We start from the raw sequence: 24066 nt of genomic DNA on the forward strand, positions 1-24066 counted from the left end.
AGAACTCGGTTATCATTCTACACAGGTTTTACAAATTAAAGAAATATATATTTAAGCCAAAGACTTTTGAAGGGTTTGGGAATAATTTTCATTTATGCATCTATGTGTTATTAAGCTCCTATTGTATTAAAACACTATCACTACGCTTTGGAAGTGACAAAGTGAAGGAAATGAAAGCTCTCCTCTCTTTCAATTCTTACACCCGCTTCATCAGCAAATCCTGATACAGGCCCCTTCTCACTTCTTTTCTATTCCCCCTACTGTTCTCCCATCTTCGAAGTGATTCCTTGCAGTCTGTTTTCCATACAGTAGTCAGTGTAAAGTTTCCTGATATTAAAAAGTAATAAGACATCTCATGAAATACACAAACAGTTGTCATAGAAATACAAGAGATTATACAAGAAGATGTTTAAGCTTTAGAAATATGTGAGTATAAGAGTCATGTCCTGGTTGTAGGTATTCTGACCCACTGTGTCATGAAATCTGTGAAAATTCATACGTTTCAGAAATAATATTGAACATAACAAGCTTAAATGAAGCAAGTTAAAGTCAACTTAAAATTGTGTTCCTCAGTTGCAGTAGCTACATTTCGAGTGCTCCGTAGCCATATGTAGCTAGTTGCTACTATATCGGACACTACAGATAGAAGCCATTGCCATCATCACAGAACACACTATATCACAGTCCTAGAGAGTCTTTATCAAGGAACAGGAATCAAGATAAACAACAAAAGAACAAAGTTTGGCAATGAGGCTAAGCAAGGTAAATCTAGACAAGGAATTTACGTGCTGAGCAAGAGACACAACTGGACGAATGGAATTTACTCCTTTGTCAAAGGCTTCCTGAAGCCCTGCAAGGAATTACATAATTACTGGTATCTGTACCTGTGTTAAATTGTGTAGTATATCCCATCATGTGATAAATGTGCTAAATGGTTTGGGGGGATAGAAGGGGCCATTGAAAAGATTCCATGGAGAAAGACTGCGATAACCTGGTTCATGAAGTATTATTACTAGAATGCATGTGGTGGTGGTTGGAATCTTGAATGCCTGTCTTCTTTTCTCATTTTGCCGCCCTTCCATACCATTGAAGATATAAAAGTATCCATTTTGATAAATAGCCATCGCACTCCTATAGGGCTTAGGTGTATTTCAGCATCTCTTTTTACATATTAAGAGAATACAGTAAAAGGCAAATAACTGGTTTATTCAAACTGAGTCAGAAAACATAAAACCTCTAACCTTGAATTTCATTAAGTTGAATTATTTTGGATTCCTTAAGCAAATATGACTCAGATTGTACATGTAATGTGCATTGGAAACAATCGAAACATGTATATGGATACAATCCCAAATACATAGAACGGTGTGGATGTGCTTGCAGCACGGAGCCATTTTGGTTAGAGGATTATAATAGCAGCTTACTTATACTTTTGGTGAGATGGTATAAGCTAATGATGTAGCCGTTAATTTGAATTTAGCAGACATTTTAAATATAGGTTTCTCTTACAGAGACAAAAGTTGCAATTTAAAGCTCTTTGGTGGTCTAAAAACAGCTTAATTCTGTAGTAGCATGGTAATAAGTCCTAATCCAGCTTATACAGTGATTGTAGTATGTCATGTTTGCAAGAGATTGCACAACTGCTTTCTCTGGTTTTTATGTTAATTTAAAAATATTAAACATAAAACCTTATAACATCTTCATGCTGAGATAAACTGTTCAATTTAACTTGTGCTCAAGCAGCAGCTGTCAGGAATTATCTTGTTCCTAGTGCTTTTTGCTATCACCTCGTGCCCTTTCCTGTTGGAGACACAGTGTAGGATGATAAAGCTCACCTTGTTAGGATTTATTGCTTAAGTAATACCTGTGGCAAGATGAACATTGGAAGCCTAGGGGTTGACTGCTGATTGAGTGATGTCATTCATTGTATCATTATTAACTTTATTTTTTAATTGGTCAAAGGGGACAAAGTAAAAATTGCCTATGAATCTTACCTGCATTTTGTGAGCATATTCGTTACTTCTTTTTGGGTGTCACTAACTCAGATATTTGACGAATTGCTTGTTGTCCACTTTAACTACTATTTTACAAATGAAAAGCAAACAGAATCTCTGTTTTCCTGACAGAGATAATTTCCACAATTTAGAAGTAGGGCTATTTCAAGATTAGTTATACAAGGGAAATGATTTTCCTGTTAATGACTGAACAAACTGAAGGAAGTGTTGGTGTGGGCAGACCCAAATGGTTAATATTCTGAAAATCACTGCCACCTCACTTCTGAATGTATTACATTCTTTCATTTGGGAGGCTTTATTTAGAACGCTCAACTTTAGATCTGGATTCCTTGATTATGGATTAGCTAGTAAGTAGGGTAAGGAGAGGAGAGATGTATGGTAGGAGCAGAGTGCAAGGCTCACCTTGGCTAAACTTTTGCTGCAGATGGGCCATCCTGAGCATAATTCTCATGCAGGAAATTAACAATTGGATTATGATTAGAAATACATATATGATGAGAGGGTTTTTTTACTTATGAAATGTATTTTTCCCTTCTACTCACTGCCATTTAATGCATATTCCCTCAAGTTTGTAATTATATAAATATATAACTAGATAAAACTTTGAAGACTAGGTCGATGAAATTACAATATACCATTCATTTAGATTAATCAATTGTTAACATTTTACACATTTTTAAGTATCTGTCTATGCAAATATATACTTATGAATATTTATTGTTATTAGTAGCCTTTTGTTTGAACCATGTAAGAATTAGTTGTAGACATCATGACCCTTCACATGTAAATAATTCAGTATGTGTCTTCAAAGAATAAGGTTATTCTCCTACATGACCGTAATAAAATTAGTATACTTAAGAAATTTAAGATTGATTCAAATTTATGGTCTTATATGGAATCCATATTCAGAGTTTCCCTATTATCCTTATAATGTCCTTTATAACTATTTTTTCCTCATCTAGTATCCAGTGAAGAATGACACATTGTATTTTGTTTCAGTGTCTCTTTGTTTTCCTTTAATCTAGATTTTATTTTTCTTTAGGACATTGACATTTTTGGAGATTGAGCCCAGTTATTTTGCAGAATATTTGTCTGCAAATATTGTTTCCTCATGACCAAGTTCAGATCGGGCACTTGTGGCAGGAGAACTACATTGGTGATTTGTGTCTTTGTCAGTGTATCATACTGGGAAATACACATCACGTGTCCTGTTACTATTTATATTAAGTTTGATCACCTGGGTAAATTGATGTCTACCAAATTTCTCCATTAAGGTACCATTTTTTTTTTGTTGTTTTTTTGCAGTTAGTCATGTGGGGGCTGCATGTAATGAATTTTCGGCCTTCTGTGTGAAAAACATTGAGCTTGCTCAGGTCTTATGATTAAGAATGAGTCATTGCTTGCAGTAGTACTGTATGGAGGTAGAGGAGGGGGTGTTACTCAATAATTAGACCCACAAGTCACCGTCCATTTTATTTTAAGGAAAATATTGATTGATTGAGATTAATATTTTATTGTTTTCTCTACTAAGGATCGGATTTGTAGATGAGCAAGTATCTTCATATTTCAGAATTTTCCATTTAAGTTTTAGAGAGGCTTATACTTGGTGGTGGTGGTGGTGGTGGTGGGAATATTTTTGGACAAAATAAGACATTTTTTTGATCACCATTTTTCTGTGTGCTTTAGTTGAATACAAATAGACAGTTAAAAATATAAATACATCTCCTTTATAAGGTTTTTTTACTTTAAAGCATTAAACCATGATATTAATACAGCCATGTGGCTTTAGAGAGAGATCACGGCCTTTTGGTCTTTATGTGCCTTTTTTAGTCCATGAAGAAGACACCTGAATTCCTACTTATGATATATGCACTTATCATGTCATCATTCTTCTTGTGTGAAAATCATATAAACACCTGAAGTTAGCCATTTGACTTATCTGCAAGGGAAAATTTATAGTGGTTGTAATCATGGTAATAACAAGTATGATATTTTGTATTTATTAAGTACACAAAGAATCATTTGCAGTGTTTAAGTGGTCCACAGCCAGTTCATATCCGTGGCATAATGAAAGGTGCTTCAGGCTTTCAAAGACCAGGAGTCTCTGCTTTGCCACTTTGTACCAGCGTCAATCTACCAGTGCCACTTTCTACCAGTAAATGCAAAACTCTTAACCTTGTTGAACCTCATTATGTAGAATGGAACTAAAGCTGTAAGGGTCAAGTGATGCTACATTATGTTGTAAAGGTGGCATTCTATCAAAATTGTGCCATCTAAGTGTCCTCAGCTGTTCAGGGACTGTAATTTGTTCCTCTTTTGTGTCCATATGTGGTAGGCACCTCATTAGGGAAACGTTTCGAGGTTGTCCTAGAGCGATATTACTCCTTTCGGGTTTCTTTCTGTTAATTCTTTGTTTATGTCACAAGTGCAGGTAGCGTTTATCCTGATGGGCTGTCTTGGTTCATCTTCTCTCTTCTTCCCGGTTAGACTCTGGCCCACATTAGGCATTTAGTAAACGTTTGTGGAATGAATAAGTAAATGGACACTGTTTCATTTATAAACATAATAGGTAAGCTTTCAGTTCCTTTTTTTCCCAAAGATAAGGAATCAGCTTTCTTCTTCTTTTTTATATTTATTTTTTATATAAGGAGTTTTATAGATCATACGTTGCTGGATTATACATCTGGTGCCATTAGCAGTCCAGTAATGGAAAATAAAAAATAAAATAAAATAAAAATAAGAAAACCACAAATATTGCCCAACAGTTGAGAAAAAGGGAGAGGTGGCAGATAGGGACAGTGAGAAAACATGCCAAGAGAAAAAGACCACACTCAATAAGTCTGTTGCATAAATCAAAAGGGTTTATGTCATAACATGAACATGTGCCATTCCTGCTCGTATATTGAATTTCAGTAGTTGGTTGCATAAAGAAGTAAAGTGTAATGAAACTGGCAAGCAAAGTATTCCCCAGTCAGCCTTATCTTTGTTCCATTTGTCCTTCAGATAGAGCTTTTCTTGCCTTTTTCAATAAAATCCATCCGGCTTTTTTTTTTTTTTTTTTTTTTTTTTTTTTTTTTTGCATCTCTCAGTAACTGAGCTGAGAAGACCAATGAGATTCAGGGCTTTTATAGTTCTTAGCAGCTGCTTTTTAAGAGATCAAAACTTAGAATGCTGCTACATGGTATTAAGGCTTAACTATTGATGTGTCCCTATAGGGGATATGTTTTTGGGGGGGTAGGAAGAGGGAAAGGGGGAGGAAGGCGAAGGATGACCACTTCACACATACTTGGGACAGTAAACTTTAATCTCCTTGTTTCCTAGGATCCTCTTTGCAAGCTCAGTGCTGAACCTGACTGAACTGACTGCCCTTCGGCCTGACCTTGGGAAGTTGAAAAAGATTCTGTACTTCCATGAGAACCAATTGGTATATCCTGTCAAGAAATGTCAGGAGAGGGATTTTCAGTATGGATACAACCAAATTCTCTCATGGTAGGTATAGATTGTATCATTATATTTAGTCGTTTGCTAAAAGATTTCGCTTTTAAATCTGAAGACCTACTGTACACTTATTTAGAAAACATCTTGGAATAGGTGCATAAGTGTAAACATACCTTCCATGGTAGTAGTAATTGCTTGTGCCTTTGCTGTATATATATATATACGTATACATATACGTATATATATATATACACACACAGCTAACCCTCTTATAAAATACACATATGTAACAATCTAATGATGTATGTTGAACTAGTTATCTATTTTCTACAACATTCAAAATAGAATCAAAGTGTCCACAAGGCACCATCTTTACCCCTTGGTTCCATCCTGTATTGTAGAAGGGGTACTTTTAGAAAAGAGCAGTTAGTCAATTCTCATCCATTCTCATTTACCAACCACTTTCAATATATCCAGCTGAAATCAAAATAGAAATTTATAGAGGAATAAGTAATAGACCAAGGGGTTTTTGTCTTTTTTTTTTTTTTTAACTGTTTGTAAGAGAAAACTATGGGAAATGAATCTTTAGGTGGTTGTTTTTTTTTTTTTTTTTTCCCCTCATTGAGTCTTCTGAAATCGCACAGCCTTAAAATACCATGACATTTCAAAGGTGATGGTCCTTCTCTGTTGTTACTTCCACAAAGTGTATCTCTTGAAGCTTAGTTAATGAAAGAAGTTAATAACAAGTCTGAAATGGCTTTGCTGGTGTATCCTATTCACATAACTGTAACAATCAAATAGAATCAATTTGGCAGTGATAGGGTACATCCTACCTTTTTTAATAGTTCTTAGCAATTGGGATTCATGATGTGTTTAAACAGACTCCCAACTCCTACAGCATATTCCATAGTTTAGTTGACATAGAAAAACAACTCTATGGTAATATTTCCGTGTTTCGAGCATTTCGTAAATGTTTTCCTGCAATCATTTTTACAAGCTGCTTCAATTGTGAAGTGGCAGTGCTATCAAAATAGAGTGGAACTGCTTCACGTCAAATGTCTCATAAAAAAAGCAACCGTGTTGAAATTTCATAATAAAATTAAAATACTTTATTTTATCTTGAAACAGAGAAGGGAAATATGTTTTAAAAACAAAAATAAAATCATTCTGTGCCTTATCAATATGGAAAACATTTGTAATATTCTTTTGATTTCTTGAATTAGCATCATTCTTTTCCTCAGATAGTGTGTGTTTATTACCCCTGAGAAATAACTGGGGAAAAAAAATTAAGTCTATTTTTCCCTTTATGGGTGGCTTTAAAGTTAATGGAAGTTACACCCACTCATATCAGAGAGAAAATGCATGAAAAGAATATTTCTGTAGACCGTCTTGGATATTTAATTTAGCTGAGACTGGGTTTTTAGGAATGTAAGTAGTTAGGTTGCATGCCCTAGGAGGGCAGATGTCTATAAAAAATTTCAGCTCACTACCCCTCATCTCTCTGTTTTATAAAAGATTGTGTTTGGTCGAAAGGAATGAGACTATAAGGGTTCCAACATGATTTTCCAGCATTGCTCTTCTTAAGAGGGTAAACCGATCAACAAGCTCGGAGAGAAAGAAGGGGACTCGATCATCGGTTGGCCTCTTAATGAGAAAAAAATGGTTCACAGTTGTCCAGAGGAAAAATAAGAGTGTCAGGAAGCAGTCCTGTTTCAGATTCTCTTCGAAAAGTATGACTCTTGCTTCCTCAAATGTTTCTTTAGTTTTCTTGCTGACTTCTGCTTTTGTTGGCACTGTCGGATTTCTTTCTTGACCGTGTGGCAGTTAAGGACTTTAGAGGTGACTGACATAAGCACTCACCTTAAATAGAGGTTTCACTAGCCCTCTGACTTATGAACACATGTCGTAACAGTATATTATGACCTGTGGGTCGCTATTACAATATGTGACATATGGTGAAAACAGACTAGCTGTAAAACATCCTTCAACTTTTGGTATATTATTATATTGGCTTCCTTATTGCTTGGTGTTGTGTCAGCACTTCTGTGACATTCTTTTGTGTTATCCATGCTGTTATCACCCCTACCCCCAAATTTCCACTAGGTTGCAACTAAAAAAAAAAAAAACAAAACTTGTATGGAAAAGCAGTTTTGCAGGGGAGGCATAAAGGTGGCAGTTCAACATTCCTTTTGTAGGTTTTTTGTTCCGCTGTGTATTAATAATAGGAACTTTGGCTGTCCTCAGTAAACGAAGGATTTGCTTTGGTATTCCTATTCTATAAGCTCTGCTTATTCATTTGTGTTTTGCCGTCTTGCGGACCTTTTAGTTTTCTTGATCTGTCATTTTTAGGGTGAAATAAAATTAACTGTTGTTTGAACTTATATAGCTTCTCACTAAAATGTTTGTATGCATTTTGCTGAGATCCCATGACATCGAGACCCTAAATCATTGCCTAAGGCAAAAATCTTTGCTTAAATCAAAACAATTATTTATTAAATCAGTTTTTTGACTCATAAAGGGAACATACTCCATATTCAGGTTTTATCCAGCTTGCCCATGGTTATCATTCGTGTTCATTGGTTTTCAATAAAATGTTATGGGCTGTTTTGAACACTACTGACATAGTTATGACACCTAAAATTTGTTTTCACATTTCCTTATAATAATGTATTTTAGATTATTTTTATTTAAAAAATATTAAAGGGAGGAACACAATATATCCATCAAAAGTAATAGCTAAAATTATATTTATTTCATTTACTTATGAAGGTCCATGGTATTGTGGTCCTTCTTCTTTGGCCACACCAAATATAATATAATAGTGAAATAAGTTGTTTGTAGAGATATCCCATATAATTCTTCCTGTACAGTTCCAGAGCTTTAAAAAACCTAATGGTTTCTTGAAGCAAGGACTAAACACGAAATAGACTTTAACCATGTGTTTGAAGGTATGCTCTTGTGTGGGAAGTAGCTTTATCTGAACTCATCTCCTTGAAGGTAGTGAAAGGGATTGGCAGATGTTCTCTTCAGTGTAGTATGGTGTAAAACGATGTATATCACTGACACAGAAACCCAACGTGGGTATTTGGGCCACAAAGGAAAAGGTCCTGCTGTACTGACTGTTGATGTTATAGAAAGTCCTGGCATTGCAGAAAAATAAACTTTGTTTGGAGCCTCATAAGATCCCAATAAATTATTTGATTCCTCTCCTGCCTTTCTTTCCTGATGCCAGAAATCAAACTTACCACGATACAATGCTAATGAAACTAATTCTCTATTAGAGGCATTTTAGTAAATACTATGGGAAGTGCTGAGTTCTTTGCAAGCCCAAGGACAGTATAAACTCTGATTAACACAGAAGACTTAGGCTTATGAAAAATAGCTGTGAGTGAGTGTGGGTTCATCATTTGCATTTATCCTTTCCCTTTACAGCCTGGTGGCTGATGTGGTGGTATTCAACTCAGTTTTTAACATGGAGTCATTTCTCACCTCTATTGGAAAATTTATGAAGCTGATTCCTGATCACAGACCCAAGGATCTGGAAAGCATCATCAGACCCAAGTGCCAAGTTATTTACTTTCCCATCAGGTTTCCTGATGTGAGCAGGTCAGTATGTTTGACTCTGTTTTCAATATTGTATCATACTTTATTCACCAAATGTATAGAAATTGGTGGTGTTGTTGCCAATTTTAACTTTTCAGCGTAAGCATGGTTAATTGGAGAATCGAATTCTATTTCACCATGCTGTGATTTACAAACATTTTAAATAATCATGTGTCCAACCTATCACTGAATGGTTAGTTCTGATATTGAGTTCGTCCTTTCTTTTCTGTTATTTATTGGTGTCCCAAAGCAAGCTGCTTTGGCTTTTTAACACTTACTGTTTTGTTTCTTTGTTGTTTTGTTGCAGAAGTCATTCATTGTTAAGCATGTTTCTCAGCCTTTGCATTCAGCTTATGCCCATGGGCTTATATGTATATAGCAAACTGTTCTAAGTAAATCAGTGTTAAATTGCACTGCTTGGGTTACTTTCATTTCCCATGCTATTTCCTTCTATTTTTTTCCTTTTTCCATTTTTTTAATTATTTATATTATCTTAATAAAGAGTTGGGTCTTCTATATTAGGTTGCAAATACACTTAATTGCCATTTCTCTTTCTCTGTTACTAAGGACATTTTTTATTACCCCTGTTGCTAGGCCCACCCTGAATTAGCAGTGGATGATGTGGCTCAAAGGGAACATTCCCAAATTCCTTTTCACTTCTGATTAAACCTAGCAAAACGGTTTTTATTACCACTAGGAATATTTCTCCCGTGTGAACAGAAAGTTTTCTTCAGTGGGACTCATCCTAGCTGGGGATGCTGCTGTTTGTAACTGACGATGTCCTTAAAAAGAGTTCAGGGACAGCTGTTTGTTCCCCATCCCTGAAATGAAATCAGGAAACAATTTAATGTCTGCACATTATGCAGGAGGTCAGCATTATTTTCTGTATTCTAGATTTAGATTTTGCTGTGGGATCAGTAGTCCTCATCAGCACTCAGAATGCTGATTTATTTGAGGACTTTACTAGTTAATATTTCATTGAAGAAGAATCTGCCTAATACCAAGTCAAGTTAGTGAGTCATAAAATTTAAGTTCTACAACCTTGCCCAATTTTTACTTTATGGAGTTCCGAAAACAGAGGCCCAGGGAAGCAGGAGACTGGCTTGCACTCACACTGCTGATTATTGTCACACACTGGATTAAAGTTTAGACCCTATGACTTTTGATCCAGTTTTATGTTTACTGGTCATACTTCCTATCAGCAAAGGTCATATGTCAAAAACATTTAATCATTTGTGTGCAGTTTTGACAACTATCAGGCTAAGTGACACTAAGATCAAATTCGATTTTCAGTTACACATGTGTATGTATAAATATGTATATGCATATATAGTTGTTGTATTTGTGTATTTATATATATAATATGTGGGATGAGAGAATTTCAACTTTTGGAAAATATAATTGTTACACTTTAGGATCTATGATGAGCTAAAACACAGTTTATGTTTTAGTCCACCTTTTTAAAATATGAACCTTATTTTTTGATACATTTTTAAGTTTTTCATATAATATAGATTCAAAATGTACATCTTTAAGTGAGTACATAATTATACTACATCTTAATTATTACCACTATAGAATTCCAAATAAATAATGTATTTTAAAATTCATTTGCATCTGATATATTCCTACAACATCATATACTTAATACACCTGTGGCAATTGAATAGTTTATTAATTTGGACTATATTACCATAAATAAATCTAGCTAAATGGAAGAAGGTTAAGAAGTATTGTGGCCAAGATAACATTCATAAGCAAGGTCTTAGCCCAGAGTGTTATTTGAATTATTTTCAAATGGTAATTTGCTTTATCCACCCCAAACTCATATAGTGTAAGTAAGTGATTATTTGCATGAATGACAATCATTCTAATGCCTGCAGTCTTAAAAGAGTATTATTTTGTTGAGATGTTGAAAAATATTTAGTAATTCCAAAGGCAACATAACCAAGATGATGGAAGAAGAAAAAACTTTTAAATGCTCTTATCTCTGTCCCTATACAAATATTTTTTGGTCATGGCAAAAATAAATTTAAGTAAAAACAAAGTGGAAGATACAATTAAATTATTAATACAATGTGCTATGATAGTGTATACTCTAATGGATATTCATCAGAGAAAGGGAAGAGCCATATTTCAGCAAAAAATATGAGGATTTATAAAGTTGATAACAGTTATAGTTCAGAGCACATCAGTCACATAGGACTTCAGAAGGATTGGCTTTGTGGCAACAGCTCTTACCTATTGCCCTGCTCGCCCCTCACTGCCTCGTTCTCAAAGACCAGAAAAATAGTAGCAAGAAAGAATATCTCTTGAAACTATCGTTATATGTGTTAAGCATCTGGGGATGGGAAAGCTCTTAAACACTGTAGACATACATACATACATTGTGTTTGGGTCTTGACTGCCCCTTGCTAGCTCTGCAACCTATGCAAGTATAATGACCCTGAGCCTAGGTTCTTTAATGATTATGATTATTACATTTACGTCATCACCTCATAGGCATTGTGTAGTGACTAAAGGAAATAATGCATATGTGAAATGCCTAGCATAGTGTCTCGTATGTAATAGCCCCCCTAGTAAAGACTAATTCATCTTATTAATTAACCCACTCCCATTGTTATGTAACGTAGAACATTTATTGCCACCTGAATATAAAGGACTGACTTCCTCTCTGCCCTCTCTTAATTAACGTATGAAAATAGAGAAAAATTCTGCCAAAGGAGCAGTCTAATATAAATAGAGAGATTCATTTATTATTCTCTTTATCATCCTGACTCAGTCTTTGGGCCTCATAAGACCCTACCATCCATTGATGGGGCCAGTTCCTTACTTTGAGATGCTTTTCTTCTGCCAATTTTCCTCCTTCTTCCTTGAGCTTAACCTCCATATTTGGTCATCATACCTGCTGTCTTGCAGATACTCTCAATTTGTTTGTACTTTTCCCTTAATTTGATTAGAAGAACATCCAAGAACATACTTATTAGTCTACTCTCAGTTCATATGGTCCCTGTGAGCTGCCTGGCAAACAGACCACATTTCTCATCCTATAGATAACTAATCATGCATTTTCCTTTCTTTGTAAACTGCTGATTCCAAATATCCTATCTTCATTCTCAGATCATGACTGAGAAAATAGAAACAATCGTCAGAGAATTTATGTATGCTGCCACCGCCGCGTCTGCCCATCCATGTGTTCCTGGGTGCATATTCTCCTTCTTCGCACCTGTTGTGTGTGTGTGTGTGTGTGTGTGTGTGTGTGTGTGTGTGTTTGTTTTAGTTTTTTTAATGGTCATTTATTTTTGAGAGAGAGAGAGAGAGAGAGCCAGTGCATGAGTAAGGGAGGGGCAGAATAAGAGGGAGACACAGAATCCGAAACAGACTCCAGGCTCCGAGCTGTCAGCACAGAGCCCGATGTGGGGCTTGAACTCACAAACTGTGAGATCGTGACCAAAGCTGACGTTGGACGCTTAGCCAACTGAGCCACCCAGGTGCCTCAATTCACACCTGTTAATAAAGACGAACGGACGTTGCTTCTGTGTAAGGGTTTTGCCCCCACTTTTGCCAGAGCTCATCCTTCTTGCATACATAAGACTACTATCCTAGCAATGTGTCCTTTGTTCTGCATCATCAGTTCTCCTGTCTTCTGGATCATTACTGTTAGCATAAGAGACGTGTTATTAGTTTTACATCTTAAAAAAAAAAAGTCCTTTCTTGATTCCACTTCTCCCTTCAGAAACTGCCTGTTTTCTTTCTTTCTGTTAGTAGTGAAACCTCCTGAAGGAGTTGTTTATACTTGCTTCTAATTTTATTCCTACTGTTCTCTCTTATAGCTACTCCACTGAAATTGCTTTTGTCGAGGTTACCAATGACTTCCATGCCTCTCTAAATCCTGTGGTCAATTCTCAGCGCTCATCTTACTTGACATATCAGCAGTGTTTGATACACTATGACACATTCTTCAGTTGACTGCTAGGACACACAGGTTGCTACTTCTCAGGCTTCTTGCTGGTTTCTCATCATTACCCTGGCTTTGAACTTCAGACTGGCTATTGGCACTCTTAACACTTAAGGGGCTGGTGGAAGAACAGCCCAGGATTGAAGAGAGGAGAAAAAAGAGTCAGAAGGTCAACATTGAAAGAATTATCCTCTGGAGCAAAGGGAAGAAGACTTTAAGGAGATGGTCAGTACTGAATTCAGAGGACTAAGGTTAAATAAAGTGATGACTAAAACATATCCTTGAATTTGACAGTTAAAAGGTCAGTGGTACCCCTATCCTGCCTTCTGTTAACTCACAAAAAAGTTTCCTATGTTCTTTCTGACAGCCAGAGAAAGTTAGGCTCCAAGTCTGGTTGAGATCTCTCTCCTTTCCTCTTTGTCTCTCTCTGTCTGTCTCTCTCTCTCTCTCTCTCTCTCTCACACACACACACACACACATATACACACACACACACACACACGGATCCTGCTCCTTATGGATGGAAGCACCAAGGTTCAGAGAAGTTAAGTGTCTCCTGGTAGCCACACAGCCAGAGAGGGACAGAGCAAGAACTGGAACTCATATCTCACAATCTCCATCCCATGCTTGGCCCACCACTTATTGTGAATGTAATTTCAGAGGTCTTGATTAGCTGATTTCTCAGCTGACAGCAGATTAGCAGCATCAAATTGGGGGTGCGATAAAGGCAGGCTCACTGACAGCAGTAAAAAGTGACAGCTGACTGACAGCTCGACAACAAGGGAGGAGAGAGATAAACTATTTAAAAAAATATATGAGAAGTGAAAAAGCGTAGCAGCCTGAAGCCATTCTATGGCAGGGCAGGCAACTCTGCACATTGAAGAACCCTGCAGACATTTCTCCATGATTGTACGGCTTGTACATCAAAAGGATGACTGTGATTTATTAAAAGAGATTAAATGGTAGCCAGTAAATTCTGTTTAAGAATGTAGGGAAATGCGTAACCCACTTTTGGCAGAAATGATAAATAACAGCAAATGAAGTTAAGCATCATGCCTTACTCTAGGATGTACACGAGCCGTATTCACCTAAAGGAAGATAGTAAACATCTGAACCTTCATATGCAGTTTTAACATCTGTAAGCTTAGGTCACCAGAGAATATTTCAGTGAGCTATCTTTTTTAGATCTTCCTGATGGAGGCTTTTTATGGACAAGATCTCCCTTTGCTGTCAGGGTGGGAGTGTATACACTCCCCCTTTGGTATTGAAGACATCCAGGCCTGTCAGATGATCAGTGGGCAACAAAACAAATTTTGCAATATTAATACCATGCTTTAGCCTGTATGGGCTGCTGTACCAGAATACCATAGACTGGGTAGCTAATGAAAAACAGGGATTTATTTCGCATAGTTCTGGAGCCTGGCAAGTCCAAGATTAAGGCCCTGGTAGATTTGGTGTCTGTTGAAGGTCTGTTTTCTGTGTTTGTGCAGTGTTCTCACATGATGGAAGAAGGAACTAGGGAGCTCTCTGGAGTCTCTTTTGTAAAAGCACTCATCCCATCAGTGAAGGAGTCACCCTCGTGATGCCCAAAGGCTTCACCTCCTAATACCATCATGTTGTGGACCAGGGTAGGATTTAAACATAGGAATTTTGAGGGAGTAGAAATATTCATCCTGTACCATGCCAGAAGATAAATAGGATCTCAAGACTTGATGACATGAGACTCATGACTGGAAAGCCAATTCTGTGTTAGAGGATATAGATTAGATTGAAAACTAAGGAAATTTCACTGTATATATCAAGAAGGCAAATCTCACGTAGAACTCCATGGATGTGCGATGCAAAGAATAAAAGAAGCAATCCTGCAGCCAACTGAGCTGGACATTGGCTAGAAGAAGCCAGTATTTTCCTTCTCTAAATCAGGTAGCTGCCATACAGGCAAGGCCTCCTACAACTAGGAGATTTACATAGCCAGGCCTTTGTGTCAGTCTTGGTCTAATGAAATCAGAACATCTGAAGAATTGGTAACTTGCTTTCTGGCAATGTCATCTTTAGAAGGTAGAGCTAACCATAACAGTTAACCTTAGTGATTCTTATTTTAGCCCTGCATTGTGGCTAAGCCTATTATGCGTATTTTAGCATTTTATTCTTCCAAAAATTCTAAAAGCTATTTTCCATTTGTAGTTTGAAGTAACTTAGCCATAGAGAATGTAAATAAATAACTTTATGCCTACAGTCATACAGATAGTAAAGGTGGAACAAGAAATCAATCATTTTTAATCCATTTTAGAACCCAAATTCTTTTTCTTTAATTCATTATTTCTATATTGCATGTCCCCCAAAACGAGGTTCTGGTCCCTGATACTTGACCCTGACCACTGAAGAACAAATGATTTATACAAGTGAATTGACAGAAATATCGAATAAAAGGGACCATGTCATGGTAATGTTATAAAAGAAAGGACTCAAGACTTTAGAAAGCCGACTTTTAAAAGGTAGAAGTTTTAAAAAGGAGGATACTGAAGAGGAATGAGAAATTTAAAAAAGAATTCTGATGGTAAAATTGAAGATGGGCCTAAAGAAGCAGAATAGAAAGAATACGTCAGAGATACAGCTGTGGGCTTAGACCATTATTTCGTGTTTCTGAACGTGTTTCTGAATCCTTTTTTTTTTTCTTTTTTCTATTCGTATTTACGTCTCATTTATCCAAACTCTCTTCCCTTACAAGTAATTGTATAGCGTGACACTCGTGTTACATAGGGCAGTGCCTGCTGCATCACATTAGATGTTTAGGATGGAGTTGACTGCATCAGCCTATCATCACACTTCTTCCAGCTGCCCCCTATAAGATTTGGTATTGAGGGACTGTTCATGATTTTCATAGAACGAGATCATCCCTACTCTCAACAAATTGAATCACAGAAGAGTGTATTGTAGAAATACAGTGAATTACAAAGCGGCATTTCCTATTCTTGAAAAAGATCAGGCCTGCTCAAGGAATTCCCTCAGGGACCATGAGTAGGGAATATCAAAGTGGCTATCATCTGCTTCAAGTAACATGAGGGTGGAGTAAAGGTGAAGAGAGATAAATGCTCGAGACTGTCAAGTCCTGATACTTGTGTGTATTTATTACTTGCTTACCTTCTGAGTCCCATTATATTGTGAAAAAGTTTACATTTTTTTTTATTATACTTGCCCATAATTGTTCTAAAAGACCAAGTTTATGTGTTTCCAGCGGAGACCACAAAAAAAAATCCAAATTTAATGAAGAGATGAATGGATGGTATTTCTTTAGGAGTTGAAGGTTGGACTTGGAAGCAAATTGAAGGCTGTATACTTTACATTGAAAAATAGGAGCTGTATTTGGGGTTCAGGTCCCATTTAGGGACCATAGAGAATATCGTATCAATCTTGTTATGATCCGTAGAGAAGAATTTCATATGCTTCTGTAATCATTTCATTACCTATTCTAATTTTCCACTGTATTGGATTGCCAGAGTTGCCAGAATAAACAATAGTAGATTTTACCTGTGAATTTACTCATTTCATAGTAGAATTTGCATTCTGGGGACAGGGGTTATATAAATAGCTTTCCTCCTCCTACATTTTTGACAGCAAAGGAAAGAGAAAAACAAGGTGGTCATTTGGAGTAATCTCAGTTATTGAAACCTTAAGAATTTCTCTCCATGTTTCTCTCCACCTTTTCCATGTAGCTAAAATGTGAAGCCAAAACAGAGGTCTGTGGACTTCACGTAACTATTTTAGAAACAAAAATGGAGAATTTTAAAAACAGTGTGAAAACTTTAAATGAAAACTCTCAGGCTGTGCAAACAAAGGCGAGGAGCCTAAGGGCTTTTTGAAGAATTCTTATTAAAGAAAACACTATTTTACATTGCAAAGCAGATGTGTCACAAAACAACAGCAGATCTGTAATTTGAGAATTTGTGGATTGATAGGACAGAAGGCAGCCCTCGTGGCTCCCCATAGAAAACTTTGTTTTCTGCAGTCAAGAGTCCTGCTTTTGGGGGGCAGGGGTTGCCAGAAAGCACCTTAATCTTCGTACCGTATGAGGTCACGTTTCTCAGATATTTTTGATGAAGTATTAGTTCAACATATTGCTAAAACAACCGCCTTTGCTCCGTTAGGTAATGAAATGGGTCTGTCTTCTTGAATATTAACGTAGGCTTGAAGTAGAAGAAGAAAAGTTTTGCTTTTACAAATTTAAACATATCCATATTTGCTAACAATTATTTTGGCTCTTCAAAATGAATGCAAAAATGTGTTTCGTTTGAATGTCATTTAAAAAAATTTTTATAGAATCACTGTACTAAAAAAAAAAAACTTTTGATAAATCATTCCAATGTTTAACACCACTGACTTTCACGAAATCTCCTTTATATCTAATGCAAATCTTTCATGCTGTGTTATATTCTAACCATCTTCCTCTTACTATTCTTGTGAAGAAAAGAATTTGGTTTCAGCATATATATACAATTCCTTTGTTGGCCTGAAGTTACAAAGAACAAAACTCTTGCTTACTCAAAATGTATTTTTAATGAAATTATTATTCATGTTAATGCCTAATCACTGCCATTAGATTTCTGCTGTCTTTAGTTTATGCAATAACAATAACCCCACCCAAAAGAAGTCCTCCAAATTCAGCAGCAGCAGCAACAGAAGCTATCCTTTCATAAGATGATTTAACCCTGTTCTCAAGTATAGACAATGTTTGGCTTCATTGTACATCAAAGAGTTGATGTACATTTTTTTTTTTTTTAATTTCCTCTTTGTCCTGTCCGAAGAAATCTGGGAGGTAAGAAGCAAAGGCCACAGATCAAGGGGTTGAGAAATGACTAAACATCAGAGAACTTGCTCAGCTAGAGGCTCCATCATCCCTCCAAAAGGAGTCGTGGAACAGGGCTGCTATAAAATGGGGATGAATGCCACTCAACAAACCCAAATCATAGTTGAGGGGAGTTCAGCAAAAGGTCCACTTAGGATCTCTTCCCCTCAATGGGCTCAGAGGCCATCCCTGAACTTCCTGTAGCATAATGAGTGATCATCAGAGTAGATCCATCCAGGCAAGAACAATTTATGTTACACACTCCATTCATTACATGAGGGTTATATACAATTCATGTTAGAAAGATTTCAAATAAATTGCTCTGATGTTTAAAGGGTCAAGTTTTGGTTATCTTCCTCAAACACACTTATTCAAATCATTCCATTGGGAGCAACACTGAATAAAAAGTGGGAGTCAGCAGGGTGGTGTGCAGCGATTCCAGTTTGTCTGATACCACGCACTACTGCTCAGCCCAGAGCAAATCACTTAACCTCCCGGAACTTCAGTTTTTCCATCTGTAAAATGGTAATTGAAATAGTACCTACGTCTTCGACTTACTATGCCAGTTGAGATCATTATTACAGTGTGCTGACTGAGCCCCGTGCCATCAACCTCGTAAATGTTAGTCACATGCTCATGACTTTATTTGTACTCCCATCATCACCATTTTGGTTATCGGTTGACAGGCTTTTTGATGACCTCACCCATTCAGTATGATTCCAGCCTCAAAAGTAAGGGGAAACAAAATTTTGAAAACCCTAACAGTTTTATAGAATACATGAGGATCTGAAGCTTACCAGTTCAAATAAGGGTGAGGACTGTCTTATATCCTATCAATCCACAGAACCGCAGTGCATGAGAGGGCATAATTCAGCAGTGCATGCAAGAGAAAGGCACACGGGCCGTTTCCACATCTGCCGGGCACCTGTGATACGTACGCATTCCTTGTGGTGCTGGAGTGTGGTGGGGTGATTGGTACAGAAGTCATTTTCGTTGTTCAGTGTTCTTTTGAAGACTGCTGGGAGTGTTTTAGAAAGTTTTCCATTAAAAAAAATAAACTATTTGGAATGTACCATTCAGCAGTAAACTGCCAGAATGATCTCTGAGACAGAATGTCTTATTCCCACAGAAATTCCAGATAAAAGACTTTATAGGAAATTCTTTAAAAAATATGTTTCGAAGTAATTGGATGCAAGAAAATAAATTTAATTCTTTGAGGTTTATTCATGTCTTTTTCACCCAACATTTATTAAAAGCTTGCTATATTTGTATGATAAATAGAAGGTATTCTAGGATATAAGGATATATAAGACAGGATTCTTAATCACAAGAGCTTTGTAAAAGTGATAGGTGTAATCAGGTATTTTTAGGTTTAAGACAGAAAGGACAACACAGATGCTTTTTATGGCATTTAATCTGGGCCTTAAAGACAGTGACTAAGTTTTTGGGTATAATAATAATGGCGATCACCTATCAAGTGCCTTTTCTGAGCATGCACTTTATGTATGTTACTTCTAATCTTTACCAAAACCCTGCAAGCGTGGTACTATTATCCTCATTTTACAAGTGGGGAACGTGAGGTTCAGAAGGTTAAGCTTGCCTGCAATTGTACAGCTCCCGAAACTATCTGGCTTCAATATGCTGCTTCCGTTAATGCCATGTTATTTCTTACTATGAGGGAAAGGAGGGTAGGTTAGAGTAAGTGTAAGCACACATTATGGAGAGAGAATAGTTTCAACCAGATTTATGGCAGTGAATGATCATTGGGCCTAGATGAGATTAATTACCTTTGACGCAATTGAGCGAACATGTAGCAAGTTTGGAGATGGAAATTAAGGCTGAAGAATTTGGACTTTAGCCTATAGTCATTTGGGAGCCACTGTTAAAGCATGGAATGGGGAAGTTAGTAATATTGATGAGAAAGGAAAGAGGAGGCAGAGAAACAAGTTTTGCAAAAATACTAGCCGAGGTTGTTGAAGACTTGAGCTAGGGAAGTAGCATACAGATGAGAAGGAGGAAATACACATAAATATTCTGGTTGTCGACTTGGCAAATTGATGTGGCACCTTAGTGGATGGAGAAATGGTCTTAGATGATCTTGAAATGTTAATTATAGTGACCGGGAGAATATCTGTCCTATTGGGGTTGAGACATAGATTTGCTTGTGCGAAGGTGGTGAATTTGGAGTTTTATATGTTGAGTCTGAGATGTTGGCAGGTCATTTAGGGGGAGCCGACCAGCAAGAAGTGTCCGCTCTTACCCCAGTGTCAGCATTTGGAACTTTGTGTGATTTGTTATAGTGACCTGCATTTCTAGACATTTTGGTTGGATTTGCTCCTTCCTTCGAGGTGCTCGACAAAGCCTCAAATTTAGTTTTGCCAGGAAAATCCAAGATATCTGTTTCTTGTCATTTGTTACCATCTTAAAAACCTGAGTTCAGAATTTGTGAAAACATCAGATCTTTTGAACTCTTTATTTCTGTATAAGCAGGAATTTATTAAACTATCCTTCCTTTGTTTTCTCAGAGGTCAATAACTGAGTCACTTTGGTCCCATTCGACAGGGAATCCTGTGATCAGTACCGTATAATGAAAATGCAGCATGGTATAGTGCCTAAGAAAACTGACTTGATGTCAGGCACAGCTGTGTTTCAGTACCACCTTTTCTATTAACCACTTGGTTAATATCACGAAAGTTGTTTGGCTTCTCACACCTCATTTTTCTCCCTCATCTGTAAAATAGGGGGAGTAGTAGCAGTCTCATTGGTATGTTATAAAAATTAAATGAGATATGTGTTTAAGGTACTTGTTAAAATGCTTGAAGCACAGTGAACGTTAAATAAATGCTACTTGTTATTATTATCATCTTTAATTTGTGTTTCCCTTCTCAAAATATCTTTACTGCTTTCATTAACCTATATGTAATTAATTTCCTGTAGAGTAGGAACTTTGCCCCAAATTGGAATCCTGTATGACTTCAGTAATTTAAAATTTTTTTAAGTGTTTATTTTTGAGAGCGAGAGACAGATAGCAGTCGGGGGGAAGGGCAGAGAGAGAGAGTGGAAGACACAGAATCTGAAGCAGGTTCCAGGCTCCAAGCTGGAACAGAGCCCAACGCAGGGCTCGAACTGACAAACCGTGAGATCATGACCTGAGCCAAAGTCAGATGCTCAAGTGGCTGAGGCACCCAGGTGCCCTGACTTCAGTAATTTTAGAAGCAACAGATGTTTGCTTTATGTCAACTTACAATTAAAACAAACCCAGTTATGTTGGGGTGCCAAAGAGTGTTGGACTAAGTACCAAAATTCTTCTTACAAATGTTGCTAAGAATATTCAATGCAAGTACTGTCCTATGTGTTGGTGCTCTTGTCATGTATGCTCTGGGTCTTTTGTATTTTGGCCTAATATGAGGTGAATCATAAACCTTGCTGACATTGAGCAAGGTTTGTACTGTTAGCAACTCTCTGCAGAGGTGCTTCTGTGAGTGATTGGAAATCAGAAGCTGTCCTTAAATTTGGTTTTCCTTAAGTTTTTGTTCCTACTGTATTTGACTCAATGCTACCTACAAATTTATTTTTATTAGTATTTCTATGAAACTAGTTCTTAATTAAGTAATTGCCACTTCTGTTTTTCTAATTTTGCGTACCAGTACTGTTAAATATGAAACTTAAAAAAATAGCAAACCTATATATAGTGAGAATTCAATTTAGGAAACCTAGTTACAGTTTTCTTTAATTAAAGGTAAGCTCATTAGTTGCACAAACACTTGGCCGTCTTTCAGCCTTGCCCAGTGTTCTAAGCTGAGATCTTGGTCCTTTTCTTTAGACAGCCACTGAATGAGAATGGTGGCAGTTCTCCACTTACTTGGCCGCATACTGAGATTCATATATAATTAGCGGGCAACAAGAGAAGAAATAGCAATTTAGCACCTCTTTTCTCCTATATGTTGCATTTTTGTATATCCATGGAAATATCTTTCTCATTTGGAATTCAGTGTCCAGTCCGTTGCTTCCTGTTCCTATCAGCTGACTCTAACTTCACGAATGTTGACTGCAGCTTGGAATTCATTTGCATGTAGAGAACTGATTTATCTGTTTGGGACACCCATCTCATTCAAACCCATTGCAGATCTGCTCTGTAAAATATCAACTTATACCCTGAACAGACCAAGTGATTCTATGGAGAGAGGTAGGGTCTATTCAAAACCACTGCATTTCATTTTATAGTACCAGAACTCATTTCATAATACCGAATCCTAAAGTGTATAATTATTTTCCTCTAATTGAAGAGGGAGCTTCTGTCTCAGTCTGTGAGAATGGATTTGAAAAGACATAAGCAAGAGACAATGGGAAAGTGGAATATTCAGGATTAGGTGATAAATTCTATTGGAAATAGAAGACGGGGTGGGGGGAGAATGAACTGAAAGGAATGACTAAGTTTTGAAATTATTGTACTGTTAGCTGAAATAGGGAACTCAGAGAACAATGTCACCCACATCCGATGGCAGACAAATTTGTTTTAAGTTCAGTGTGAGGCAGTTGACTTTGTCTTATGGAAGAGTAGACTCAGAACTGAGAAAATACCTGGGAAATAAAAAACCCCCAAAAGGTAGTGATCTTCAGTCTAATTCCTTCATTTTGCAGCTGGAGGAACTAGAGCCGAGAGATTGTTACTAGAGGCTGTGGAGCACCATCACAGCAGAATCACAATTTAGAAACCAGTTCAAAAAAATTCACGAGATTATTAGAAATGTACAATGAAGGTTGTTTGTTGTATTCGTAATTAGCAGGGTAGGATTAACCAGCGTTGACAAAATAGACCAATTTCATCAGGAATAGATGGTGTTCAGAAATTTCTTCGAAGAGTCCAGAACGTATCGGCTGCGTCACAGCTTGTTGCTAAATGTTTCGCTGACTACGTCCAGCTCTTTGATCTGTAACTCGCTTTGAGATTAAAATGCTCACTGGCCAACTCTATTCCCTTACCACGTTTTTCGCTCTTCCAGCAAACACTGAGCTACTCATATAAAACTTGTTCGAAGAGGGAGCAATAGGAGTTTCCAGCATTTGCAACTCAGAACCTGGAAATCATTTTGATTCTCTCTCTTTTGTGGGACTTGGTATCACAATTTCTGAGTGAACCGATATTATATACAACTATCAATTTTTTAATGCTTCCTCTTTGCAAGTTTTGTATAAATTATGCAAATTTGACTCAATGCTACCTACATTTTCTTAAGCTTTCCCTCTGTGTCTCTCATCAGAAGATACTTAAAATTTCCTGTGTGTGATGGCTTTGGTGATATGCCTGTTCTGCCTGTTCTTAGGATTGTCAGGTGAATCCCTCTTTTTATCTGGAGTCTTGTTTGGACAGCTGGCCGATGTACCTAAGGGCAGCTGAAGCTCTGGATACTTAGATGGACACCAAATGTGAAGGGGAGGAGGGCAGCAGGGTGGGAGGGTGGACAGGAGTCACATGTATCATCAAAGGAAATGTGGTGCGAGAAAAGAACAAAAACTTGCCATTCACACCTGGCTTTCAGTCTTGGTTCAGCCATTTTCTAGATATGCAGCTTGGTCAAATTATGTTTCCCTTTCTGATCCTTGGTTTGCCCAACATAAAATCATAGAGTTGATGTGAGCATTATGTGAGAGAGAATATAGATAAATTGTTTTGCACAGTACATGGTGTATATTCTATACACATACATTTCCCTGGTCTCCCCCCTCTATAAGATCATACCTACTACTACTCTGTTTTACTTTGTCCATTTTAATTGCCTCTCACAGGTATCTGAACTGACCTCTAGTGTTGCTACCTCAATTTCTGAATCTTTTGGTGATTATTAAAAAATGAAAGGCTTAATTTACTCTCATGTGTAATGCATATACCACTATAATGTTTAGTTGGGTTTTTTCCCATCTCTTCTCCCGTAACTAATTTAATTCACTAAAGTAACTTTTTTTAATGTTTTTATTTTATTTATTTTATTTTGTGTTTATGTTTTTATTTTATTTTATTTCTTTTATTTTAAAATAAAAAATATTTTATTTTTGAGAGAGAGAGAATGCGAGTGCGGGAGGGGGAGAGAGAGAGAGAGAGAAAGAGAGAGAGAAAGAGAGAGAGAAAGAGAGAAAATACCAAGGGGACGGACGGTGCAGAGCTCGACAGCGGGACTCGATCTCACAGTTGTGAGATCGTGACCGGAGCT

At 37.0% G+C, this 24066-nt stretch overlaps 1 protein-coding gene across 20 annotated transcripts in view; it reads left to right on the forward strand.

Moving 5' to 3' along the window:
• Positions 1 to 24066, forward strand: part of GTDC1 (glycosyltransferase like domain containing 1) — a 396458-nt gene that overhangs the window by 186777 nt on the left and 185615 nt on the right. For all 20 annotated transcript variants that reach the window (XR_008424608.1, XR_008424609.1, XM_053909095.1 and 17 more), the window contains 2 exons: positions 5337 to 5504; positions 8886 to 9059. Coding sequence is in view for 18 of the 20 variants with exons in the window: in XM_053909095.1 (XP_053765070.1) it covers positions 5337 to 5504; positions 8886 to 9059 (342 nt within the window). In the remaining 2 variants the exon portion in view is untranslated. The remainder of the gene's footprint in view (positions 1 to 5336; positions 5505 to 8885; positions 9060 to 24066) is intronic.

This window comes from Panthera pardus, unplaced genomic scaffold (assembly GCF_024362965.1).
Source record: "Panthera pardus isolate Hobbes unplaced genomic scaffold, ASM2436296v1 HiC_scaffold_10, whole genome shotgun sequence".
Classification (NCBI taxonomy): domain Eukaryota; kingdom Metazoa; phylum Chordata; class Mammalia; order Carnivora; family Felidae; genus Panthera; species Panthera pardus.